At 43.3% G+C, this 12,829-nt stretch overlaps 1 protein-coding gene across 1 annotated transcript; it reads right to left on the minus strand.

The window, feature by feature from the left end:
• Positions 1 to 477: 477 nt before the first annotated feature.
• On the minus strand, positions 478 to 12,622 carry LEPROT (leptin receptor overlapping transcript). Its single transcript, XM_060142550.1, has 4 exons — positions 12,482 to 12,622; positions 7,505 to 7,580; positions 6,283 to 6,469; positions 478 to 2,901 (listed from the first exon to the last, which is right to left on the minus strand). The coding sequence occupies exons 1-4, from the start codon at positions 12,495 to 12,497 to the stop codon at positions 2,785 to 2,787; spliced, it is 396 nt and encodes a 131-aa protein (XP_059998533.1). The 5' UTR covers positions 12,498 to 12,622; the 3' UTR covers positions 478 to 2,784.
• Between the last annotated feature and the right edge of the window lie 207 nt (positions 12,623 to 12,829).

Genomic DNA, 12,829 nt, shown 5'->3' on the forward strand with positions numbered 1-12,829 from the left:
GGAAATATACATTTTCCTTCGTTCAGACTGTTGACACTACCCTGTTGCCACGATCCAAAACTCAGGCAAGTTCCTTGAGTATTAAAGGACAGCTATGTTAGGGTTTAGCCTTCCTCAGAAGGCTTGGCCTCGTAACCCATGGTAGCATGATATTGTTTCTGTGGGAAAAGTGTTTCAAAGTATAAGCCAGTTGTTTGGAACATGATAGAGAATCTCTTCATAAGATTACTCACTTCTGGGCAATTCTTTATGTGCATTCTCAGTTTTAGAATGTAATCAATGTGCTTTGAATCTCCAAAATATATTCCATGGTGTAGAGAAAACAAATGAACCTTTTATAAGGAATTAAAAAATGCCCAACATTGGGCTTCCCTAGTGGCGCAGTGGTTGAGAGTCCGCCTGCCGATGCAGGGGACGCGGGTTCGTGCGCTGGTCCGGGAAGATCCCACACCCGCGGAGCGGCTGGGCCCGTGAGCCATGGCCGCTGAGCCTGTGCGTCCGGAGCCTGTGCTCCGCAACGGGAGAGGCCACACAGAGAGAGGCCCGCGTACCACACACACAAAAAAAGCCCAACATTTGTGAAACTTTTGTACCGTACATTCATATACAGCAATACTCCCTACTGACATTTATTACTTAAATGATACTAGGTGCTGCAGAATAAATGTCTCTGTTTCATACATATGGCAAATCCAATAATCTATCACTTCGATAAACCATTCCATTAGTAGGGAATAACTACAAATATTCTATATGCAAGTGCTTTATAGCATTCTGGAAATACAATCAAGAGGCAATGCTTTAGGGCTACACATTAAGGCTACCTTGGTTATTTAAAATGTGTATAAGCAACAAGGGCACTTTTGCAAAAGATAGTATAAATTAAACAGTATCTACATCTTAGGAAAAGAGAAGCTATTACAAGCCAACTACACATCGAAAATGGTATCTTACAACTTCCTGCTATTATTCTAATGCAGGACAGATTATTGCTCACAACTGCACATTTCAGAACACAAAGAAATTTTCATATTTTTGTTACCTTTTAAGCAAGGTGACATCAGAATAAAAACTTTTAAAATTAAGCTTTTCTTTTCTGTTAAAAGTAAAATTTATTACAATACAGTAAGTGTAAGTGTTATTAAAAATGCTGGTTAAAATTATAAAGTGTCTATATAATTTTTCTAATATAAATGTTGGAAATAACTTTAACAGTTCTATACGTACATAGTACACTGAAAACATAAAATCATGCATAAGGCTGAAATATCACTTTGCATATTATCCTTTTAGGTATCACTCTTGTCTTCTGCTCCCAGGATCATTCCAGAATATGAAGGGGTTACAAACTTCAAGCTTTCAGTGTTTTGAATGTATGTCTGTTACCACACATTAACAATGCTTTAAAATCACTGCTTACATTCTAATCACGTGGTCCTAGTTCCCATATTTCCCTTTCTCGATAGGCCTTGGACAAAAAGTTGAGCTAGAAAACCTGTGATTACAGGATTCAGCATGACATGAATTCTCAATGATTCATTTAAAAGTGGCATAAAGTGTTTTTTATATATATATGTATATATACATATATACATATATATATATATATTTTAAAAGTCCTACAGGACATAAAAGACAAGTACATCACATGTAAATAAAATTAAGCAGCTCACCCTCTGCTTGCTTACTTGGCTCCATGTCTCTATAGAAAGGAGAAGCCGAGCCATGAAGAAGATAGGGCAAATCAGAACTGCTGGGAGTGCATGTGTTTGGCGGGGCTGATGAAGGTGGGTGGGCAGCAGCACAGGGAAGGAACTGGGGAGAAATGTCAGATTATGAAGGGAAATGAAACAGCGTTACTTATCCATTCTTCCCCATCTTGTTAAAGCAGGGGCCGGTTCCAGCCCAGCCTCCCTCCCTTGCCTCCCAGTGAGGGATCTGTCCCCCCAGCACTGTGAAGGCAGCCACTGCCTTTCAGACAATGTGAAGCCATAGCTGTTGCCTATTGAGAACACTTCACAAATGTGAGGAACAGCCTATAAAGTATAGGTTTGGACATTTCATGAATTCCAAGGACAGGCTGAAGTAGGCCTCAACACGAGGGGGAGGGGAAACAGTTTTTACAAGCAGCTAACACCCAGAGAGGCTAAGGGGTTCAGTCAAGGGGAAGGCAATGCTTCTTCCTTCAGGACAGCGCTTCTCAGACTTTAATGTGCCTGCGATTCACCTGGGGTCTCATCAAAATGTATCAGGTTGAGGATGGGGCCCCAGACGCTGCATTTGTAATAAGCTCCTATGGACCACGCTTCGAGATGCTGATGCTCTTGGTCTATGGACCACACTTGGAGAAGCAAGAGTCTGCAACATAAAGAGGGAGCCGCCTCTGTCTTTCTGGGCCACAGGTATATCTTGGAAGTCCTGGGCAGAGCTGAGACAGCCCCAGTGCTACGTGCCCACTCAAGCACATCCCCGGGCCAAAGGTGGAGATGCAGCACACTGAGTGAGCAACTGTCTACAAGACTGAGTTAACATATTTTCTGAGAGCACCATGACTCTATGAAAAGCTAAACAAATAACATAATTCAACTTGAGTAAATGGAGAGGTCTACTGGCTGGGAATAAAACTAACCTTTTCCCCATGTAGTCCTCCTTAAAGTGAACATGATTACAAAGGTATAAAGAAACAGTATATTACATTTCATAGTAAAAGGCCACATGTGCACACATATACATACAGTATGAATTCTAAGAAATTAAATGCATTTAGTCAGAATGAAGCACGTGCTACCACTGCTCCCAGCTAAAATCATCTCCTCTTCCAAATACAAGGAAAAAACCTTGAATTGTAAGGAAAATCACTGCATTGCCTGCCAGCACCAGGCCACAGGCTCCCCACTTGATCTGAAACACAAAAAAAGAGGATTAAATCTTTACTTTCTTTATACTGTATTCTTTGCAAATCTGTTATTTCCTGCTTTAGAAACATCCAATGAAATATTACATAAAACTGCTAAAAGGCTTAATAATCTAATAGACAGGAGAGAGTGAACTGTTCAGTAATTAGTCTAATTACTTCGTGATGCTTATTAATTAAGTCTGGTATCATCCTTAACGTTTTCCCCATTAGACATAATTCTATACTTGTTTTCAGTAGACAATGACTGCCTTAAGTAAAATACATGAAGCAAGATTACAAAGGGTCCAATTACAATATTGGGTACTCAGAGTTCTGTATGTATTGCCTTCTTTCATGAAAACAGGAATTGGAGAGTTACGGATTGATTTGTTTCTTTTCTAGGCAAGAAAAGGTTTTAAATAATACTCTGCATGCAAATAAAAAGAGCTTTCCAGCAGGGCAGATAGTTTTCCAGAGGCATAGTTGGGGATGAGAGTACCCTCTAGTGGGCATTTTTTGTTTTAATTTAACAAATAGAAAACATCAATGAAAGTTTCCTTATAAAACGTGATGCAGTATTTGAAAGGTAAAAATAGAAATCTTTAGGGCAAAATTTAAGAAGTACTAGTCTAAGGCACAAGAAGAATAAGATAATGAAAATATGACATCTAAAACCTTCCATGCAGACTTCCCTGATGCCGCAGTGGTTAAGAATCTTGCCTGCCAACGCAGGGACGGGTTCGATCCCTGGTCCAGGAAGATACCACATGCCGCGGAGCAACTGAGCCTGTGCACCACAACTACTGAAGCCCATGCGCCGCAACTACTGAGCCCACGTGCTGCAACTACTGAAGCCCGCGCTCCTAGAGCCCGTGCTCTGCAACAAGAGAAGCCACTGCAATGAGAAGCCCATGCACTGCAATGAAGAGTGGCCCCTGCTGGCCGCAACTAGAGAAAAGCCTACGTGCAGCAACGAAGACCCAACACAGCCAAAAATAAATTTTAAAAAAACAAAAAACAAAAGACTTCCACGCTTCTGTTATCTAGACAGAGTTCAAACTGGCCTGGCATTCCAGATCCTTCCCAGTCAGGCTTCCCCAGCCTTTCTATCCTCAATCTCAACCACTCCCTTTTTGCTCCATCATATTGGACTGCTCTTTATTCCACATACTGCATTTTTGCACTTGGATGCCATTCCATACAATAGCCTTCCCTACTTTACACAAAACATTATTTATCCTTAGAGGCCACATCAAATGCCAGTTGTAATTTCTCTCTTCTCGGTGCTCCTATGGCATTCTGATCATGTTTTAATGACCACGCTTGGTATATTTATAGTACACTTGCCCATCAGGCAAGTTTCTGTGCTCTTTGAGAACAGAGACAGTATCTGGTTCTTATTCTTAGTGTCCTATAAATAGCATATGCTCCAAAGATGTTTACTGCATGAATAAATAACACTTGTGCAGATCTGATATTCAATGCCCCAAGTAAGAGTTTCATGAAGTTGAAACAGTATGTAATTGGGGGAAATAAAAGCAAATAGTATGAAAGACAGTGAATGTCAAAGAACTGAATAAATTATACCCATAATGTGTATTTCAGAGACAAAAAGAAAAATTTTATATTTGATATCGATGAAATAAAGTGCATATTTTACGTCAAGACAAGAAAAAATTAAACATAAAATTTTTCTCTGCCTGTTTGGGCCTCCTCCCTCCCCTTCAGTGTGTACTGTGCATTTGCATTAACCAGACTTCCTTCGGAGATAATTTTCCTTTTTAATCTCATAAAGGGTCACAACTGCTTAGGAGATAACCTTCCTTCTTAATCCTGTAAGGGACCACGATTACCCATGACCCACTACTTACTTTATACATGCCAATCTGGACTGCATAAACTGTCAATAGTATGTCATTTGATATATAACCATTTGTCTCTAAAACTTATGTAACTGTGCTTTGATCTCTAACATGTGGAACAGTCGTCTCCTGGGTTATAATCCTCAGGTCGGCTCAAATAAAATTTTCCATTTCTTTTTAGGTCGATGATTGATTAGTTTTTTTCTTCAACAATATGAAGATGTCATCTTATTCACTGTATCGTCTAGTAGCTGTACAGTTGTCCCTCAATATATGCCTATTGTGTTGAGGATTGTGTCTATGATGCCATTTGCAGGAGAAGAATTTGGTATGTTGTGATTTATAATAAGAATTTGGTCTTTGTCCCCATTTCTTGCACAGAGCTTCTAAAACCCTTGGAATTTCCTAAGTGATGAGAGTGGTAAAGGTGACTTTTTTTATGTGAATGAGGTAACTTTGGAAAGCACCTAAGGATGGAAGCCGGTTGCAGGAGGAGACAACCATGTGACTAGACAGTTAGAACTTTCAGTCCCACCCCCAACCTCCAGGGACAGGGGGCTAGGGGGCTGGAGGTTGACTCAATCTCCAATAGCCAATGGTTTGATCCATCATGCCTGTGTAACGAAGTCTTCATAAAAACTCAAAAGGATAGGATTCGGAGAACTTCCAGGTTGATGATTTGCTGCTCTGGGGAAAGTGGTACCCTCAGAGAGGTCATGGGAGCTCCATGGTCTTTCCCCACACCTTGCCCTATGCATCTCTACCATCTGGCTGCTTCTCAGTTATATCCTTTTACAACAAACTGGGAATCCAGGGAGTAAATGGGTTCCCTGAGTTCTAACAAATTAATCGAACCCAAGGAGGGGGCCATGGGAATCCCTGATTTATAGCCAGTCAGTCAGAAGCACACATAACAAGCTGGGCCTGTGACTGGCGTCTGAAGAGGGAGGCAGTCTTGCGGGACTGAGCCCTGAACCAGTGGAATCTGCTGTTACTCTAGGTAGACAGAGTCAGAATTGAGCACAACTGTAGGACACCCAGCTGGTGTGTAAGACTTGCTCCTCAGTGGTGTGGGGAACAACCCCCCGAACCACACACACACACACACACACACACACACACACACACACACACTCACACACACACTCACACACATTGGAATTAGTGATCAGGACCCCTTTTGATGTTGACTTTGGAACTAGCAGAGTATTGCTATAGTAGTCTCTGGATGGCCCTACAATAAAAGGTAAGGATTTCAGAACAATTCTAGAAAATAGCTTACAGTAGAAAAAGCAAGAAATCACTTGGTCTGGCTAAAAGTTGTAAGAGAAACAAAGAAAGCATTCTGCAAACGTGGGCAAGATACTGACAGGTGGCTCTAAAGTGGGGGAATAGAGAAACTAAAAATATGCCTGGCCTTGAGGCTTAAGTCAGAGCAGAGGAAATGAAATTTGTGGTTCCAGACGCAGGCCTGTGGAGTAAACTCAGCAATAACTGGGCAAAACAATAGACAACAAAACTTACCACGGCCACACGAGCAAGAATAACAGGAAATCCAAAGGCAGAAACAACAATTCCGGTAGTGAAAAAATAAGCCAGTTCCCGACAGGCACTACTTGTTGCATCGGAGTCATATGTTGCTCGTTTGGCAATGAAATAGGGGATGGGAGAGATGGCATGGAATATCAGGACAAACAAGGGCCAGTAAACACTGTTGGTTGCACCCAGAAGAAACCCAAAAGGAAAAGTTACAGTTACATCATAATTAAAGATATATTGCTGTTTCAAAGTTAATATTACTTTAAATGTCTAGGTCAACGATTATTTTCATTTGTCACTATTAATACATGGAACAGTTAAGAAGTAGCGATCATTAAAACTTACTAGTCCATTAATCTGTAGATAACTTATATTGTGTTAAGAAACAACTACACAATGTAAAATCTAGAATCTTTATTGTTTTCTGTATTATTGAGCTGTCATTTCTTTAGGGACAGAATCTTAACTCAGTCATCTTTGCTTTCCCTATAGAACATAGCACAGTGCCTTGCACATGCTAATTCAGTAGAGAGCTTTTGAATGCACGCAGGTGGAAACTTTCGCTTGCTTGGAATAAGACCCAGATTCCTTGCCCTGGCCTACAAAGCCTCACATGATTTGGCCAATTTCTTCCATTCATTCTGTGTCATCTTCCCTTCATTCGCTCAATCTGTAGCCACACCAGCCTTTCTGTTCCTTAAACACTCCCTCTGCCTGAATGCCCTCCCCTGACTCATCAAGCCTGATAAGCTTATTCATCCACCAAGTCTCAGCTTAAAGACAACCTCTTCCATGCAGCCCTCCCTGACTCTCCCAGGGAAACTCAGATTTACCTTCTCAAAGCTCTCACTGTACTTTGTACACTCTCTACTAGAGCTGTCAGCTTACTGACTGGACTGTTTACCTGTCTCTCACTCATAACTAGAACTGTAAACTCCTTGAGGACAGGACTGTGTCTCTTCTTTCTTGTGTCACCAGCTGGTCCAGAGGAGGTTTTCAATAAATGCTCATTAAATGAATACATCAATTTTAAACAGAGCTTTGGTCTGCACAAATACAAGTGACCCAGGAAGGGACTGGGTTCATAATTTGGACTTCATTAACTCATCGGTTAGAGCTTGGTGCTAAACTGACCAAACTCCCTAATACCCATACTAACAGTGACAAAGACACACAAAAAATAGTTCTTTTGGAAATGATAACTTACCCATAATCCTCTAAGGCACATCCCAGCATAAGAAAAGTCAGCCCAATAGCCCCACTGAAGGATAATGCCACAAGAGCTGTGAAAAATAAAACCGAGAGTTATAGGTCCCCGTGGTTGTCAGAGACTGGGGGCGGGGGGAGAGGAATGGGGAGGGACTCTTTTTGGGTTGATAAAATGTCCTGGAATTAGAAAGTAGTAATGGTTGCACAACCTCGTGAATATACTAAAACCCACAGAATTTTACACTTTAAAAAGGTTAATTTTATGTCACGTGAATTATATCTCGATTTTAAATGTTTTAATAAAAAAAAGAATGCAGTGATTTACTTATTTCATTGGTTAATGTTACATTTGACTAGCAAATGACCACCTATGTGCATCATTTTTAAATCATCAGGTGGCGAAAGAGCTCAAGCCTTTCCAGTACTCAACCCCTATCTAACATATGAATTCCCTCTATATTTGTCCCAAGAGCCAGCCAGCCAGTAGATACAACTCCACTGAAGGGAAACTCACTACCACTGAGGAAGGTCATTTCATTCTGATAGTCTTTAAATGCTGAAAACCCTTTTTCCTTAAATTGAACCCCAAACTGCCTCCTAGCAATATATACCCTTTGATCATTGTGCCCTCCAAACCACAGTGCTTCAAGTATTTGAAGATTGGTGCTTCCCAATTAGTGTCCCCTGAATATTTACTCCCTGCATCTGTTACACTAATCTTTGAGGAGGCAGGAACATGCTTGTTTTGTCCACTGCTGAGTGGGAGACGGAATGTGAGTTGTTAAAAAATCTTGAGCTCTGAGTCACCAACATGGGTTCAAATCTTAACTCCATCACTGACTGGTTGTGTGACCTTGGGTAGAAGGTGAACGAACCTCTTTAAATCCGATTTTTCACCTGTAAAATGCGAATCATGGTGCCACCTTATTAGGGAGTTTATGGGAATCAAATGAGATAATCTATGTAAAGTGCTTGGATGTGCTTTGATAAAGGTAGCAATCAAAAGCACAGGACACTGAATTATCCAAATATTCCTCTGAAAAAACCCCATAATACTCAAAATTAGTCACTGACTAAACTAATTAACATTTTGATTGCTTCCTTTTACTTTAAAGGCAATTTGGGGAGACTTTTATAGGAAGATACCAAGGTGATTTTAAAACATCTGGGAGTATACAGATGGTAGGGGACAAGGAAGCACTGTCAGTTTTATGTATTTTTCCATTTAGCACATGTCACTTTTGGAAAAAAAAAAATGTACAAAAGTAACTTGTCCCGTATTGTTTCATTACAGATGAACTTTTCCTCATTGGCTTTGTCCCCTGCCTGTGCCTGGTCACCTGCACTACTCTGTCCTCCGGGAGACCATTCAAAGCTAGGAATCATAGATCTCTTCCTTCTGTTCTGGGACACCAGTCACTCAGAGGTCACAACTATATCGCCAGTGGATGCTCTTTACCCCCCTTTTTCTTTTTCAGGAATTGCATCCTCGGCCATCTTTTAAACTTGGAGCTAACCAGGAAAAGAATTTCATCTCTCTTGTCACTTTACACTCTTGCTGGGACATTGCATTCAACCCAAAGCTCCCTGGTACCACAAGGACCCAGCTACATCTGAGGCTGCAGCCCAGAGCAGGTTCTAAGAGCTTGGCCTGCACCTCCAACTCCAATCTGGACTTCTGTGGGTAGCTAACAAGGACCTCAACTTCAACATGTGTAAAACTGAAACAACCCCACCTTCTCCTCCCAAACACACACTTCTTCCCTTTGAAGGCTCTATCTTCAAAGACCGACACCAACCCTACACTCCGTTTTCTAGAAAATCAGTAAGTCAAGGTGACTCAGTCTCCCAGACCTCACTCAAACACACTGCTAAAGACTGAGTGATTGGGCTTCCCTGGTGCTGCAGTGGTTAAGAATCCACCTGCCAATGCAGGGGACATGAGTTCGAGCCCTGGGCCAGGAAGATCCCACATGCCACGGAACAACTAAGCCCGTTCACAACTACTTAGCCTGCACTCTAGAGCCCGCGAGCCACAGCTACTGAAGCCCGCGGGCCTAGAGCCGGTGCTCTGCAACAAGAGAAGCCACCGCAACGAGAAGCCCACGCACCGTAACAAAGAGTAGCCCCCGCTCACCGCAACTAGAGAAAGATCGCACACAGCAACAAAGACCCAACTCAGCCAAAAATAAATAAATAAATAAAATTTAAAAAAAAAAGACTGAATGATTGTGTCCCTCCCCCCAAATTCATATATTAAATCCTAAAGTCCAATGAGATGGTGTCAGGAGGTGATAAGGTCATGAAGGTGGAGCCCTCGTGAATGGGATTAGTACCCTTATAAAAGGGGCTCCATAGAGCTTCCTTTCCCCCTCTGCCATGTGAGGACACAGCAAAAAGATGGCTGACTAGGAACCAGGAAGCAAGTCTTCACCAGACAACAAATCTGCTGGCACCCTGATTTTGGAGATTCCAGCCTCTAGAACTAAGAAATAAATGTTGTTTAAGCCACCCAGGTTACGGTATTTTTGTCCTAGCAGTCCTAAAGGACCAAGACAACCACCTCTTCTCTTGTGCCCCCAGCTACTGTCCCCGTGAAGACCCTTATCATCTCATGCCTGCCTTCCTCTCATGACTCTGCCAATCCATCCTCCACACAGCAGACAATGATGTCTCAAATACATAAAGCTGGTGTCACCCCTTCACAGTTGCTTTCACAGCCTATGAGTTGTTCTAGCACTGGAGGCGCACCTCTGCCATTGTTCTAGCACTGGAGGTGCACCTCTGCCGTGCGTCACATGTTCTCTCCCCTTGGAATAAACTCTGCCCTCACTCCATCCTTTGCCAGGTGAAGCCTTACTGATCTTTTTAGATTCAGGTCAAGAATTGCCTCTTTTGCGAAAGTGGTCCCCTTCCTCCCTGGAGCAGGGTTCAATAATCCCATCTGTATTAATTTCCTAGGGCTGCTATTAATAATGTACCACAAACTGGGTGGCTTAGAAGAACAGGAATTTATTCTCTCACAGTTCTAGGGGCTTGACACCTGCTCCCTCTGAAGGCTCTAAAGGAAGACTCCTTCCTTGCCTCTTCCTTGCCTCTTCCTAACTCCTGCAATCTCTGGTCCTCCCTGGCTTGCAGTTGCATCGTTCCAATTTCTGCCTCTGTCTTCATATGGTATTCTTCCTATATGTCTCCATGTCCAAATTTCCCTTTTCTTATAAGGACACTAGTCCTTGGGTTAGAGTCCAACTAATCCAATATCATCCTAACTTGATTACATCTGCAAAGACCCTATTTCCAAATAAGGTCAAATTCACAGATACTGGGGAGTTAGAGCTTGAACATATTTATTTGGGGGACACATTCAACCTACAACGCCATCTTTGTGCTCCCATTGTATCTGAGCACACCTTAGACATTTAAACAGTAACAATTATTTCCAGCTCTGTCAAACAACAACTTCTCATTTATCTTTTCATTCCAAGCCTCAGGCATACAGTAGTCCCTCTTTAAAAGTTGAATAATCTGCAAAAAGGTTCCTTTCCTTAGTCCTTTTCCATTTCACAGCCTATCTTCCTTGTTACTGTATCACAATTTCTAACACATTCACACATAAACACAGTGTAGTGCTGATACTTGTCATCTGCTTTCTGCATTGGCTTCAAATGGATATATTTCACAATGGACACTATCCAAGTAAATCATGTTTACTAAATTAATGCCGAATATAAAAGTCAGCCAGAAATAATTTTAAAATGTGTCTGCTACTAACAGTTTCACACTCAGCTAAATTTCATAGTGAACACACACGTGTACAAAGACACCCATACGCATGTTTACAGCACATGTTGATTAACTGGAGAGGGAAGATCTTTGCGTACAAATATCAAGGATAGGAACTCCCACGTGGAAAGAGTTATGCTACTCTATTCAAAAGATGAGAAATCTAAGGGTGTCCTACCAAACCAACAGGAAGCCTTCCAATAGCCTCTCCTAGAACTGCCATTCCCCATTCCTCTGAAGACAAATAGATGAGGGAACTGGTGTTCTTGGTACCCCTTTTTAAATCAACTGCCCCATGCAAAAACACGTACTGCACAAAGACCTACTGTATAGCACAGGGAACTATATTTAATATTTTGTAATAACCTATAAGGGAAGAGAATCTGAAGAATACATAATATACATATATATACATATACATATATATATATGAATAGCTGTGCTGTAAACCTGAAACTAACACGATATTGTAAATCAACTACACCCGAATTTTTTAAAAAGTCCTGCACAAACACTACCTTCTTGTCTGTCCATAAATGAATAAAGGCTGATGAAAGCAGCGATAAAATTTCACCTAATCTACTCTCCACAATTAAGACAAATACAGCATTTCAGGGCGCTTTCCGCTGACACCCGCCTGCAGCCAACTCTGCCTAGTTGGAAAAATCATCGGGAACAACAGATTTAAGTGCCCCAATGCCGAGACAATGGTTCCTCTGAAAGAATCGGGAAACTCGGCGAAGCGGCAGGAAAAGGGAGGAGAGGCATTAGGGTGGACATGTCAGGAAGCGAAAGCCCAGTTTAAAACTCGGCAGAGGAGGGGGTGGGGGGACGCTCCCAGGAACTGGGAAGGAACCAGGGAGGTGATGCCCCCGGGGCTAGCCGGGGTCTCCCAGGGAGGGACTGCTCCCGGCGAGGGCTCCGCCTGCAGCGACCCGGACACTCCGGGCGAAACGTGAAGGCCAGTATCCTTGCAGAAAAAGGGTTGAGGTTCCCCAAAACACGTCTCCACCCGTACCCCAAGGGGCAAAGGAAGCAGGCGAGCTGCTTCCCACCGGGAAAGGAGGGACGGGTGGCAGGTCTGAGGGAGGCCGTTCCCCACCCACGCGCTGAAGGCGCAGCTCCAGCCTCATCCCAGAGCCGAGGCGGCGATCCCACGGCAGGACCAGCGAGCCGGGGACCTCGGATGTACCTTTAACGCCCGCCATGTCTCCCGAGCTGGGGCCGCGGCTGCTTCCGGCTTCTTGCCACGGCCCCTGCCCCCGCCCAGGCCCGGTCCATGGCCGTACCTAGGGTGCCGAGCCCGCCCCGCCACGCAGAGCTCCGCCCCTGCCGAGCCAGATCTCCCCCGTCCCCGCCGCTCAGAACCCCTCCCCTGCCAGTTCCTATAGATCGTCCCCAAGGCTCAGCCACCCAGAGCCCCGCCCCTGCTGGTCTCCACCCCCGCCACTCTGAACCCGCCCCTGCCGGTCTCGATCGACTCTCCCCCAGGCCCAGCCACTCAGAGCCCCGCCCCTGAGGGTCCCGATCTCCGCCTCCC

This window comes from Lagenorhynchus albirostris, chromosome 2 (assembly GCF_949774975.1).
Source record: "Lagenorhynchus albirostris chromosome 2, mLagAlb1.1, whole genome shotgun sequence".
NCBI lineage: Eukaryota > Metazoa > Chordata > Mammalia > Artiodactyla > Delphinidae > Lagenorhynchus > Lagenorhynchus albirostris.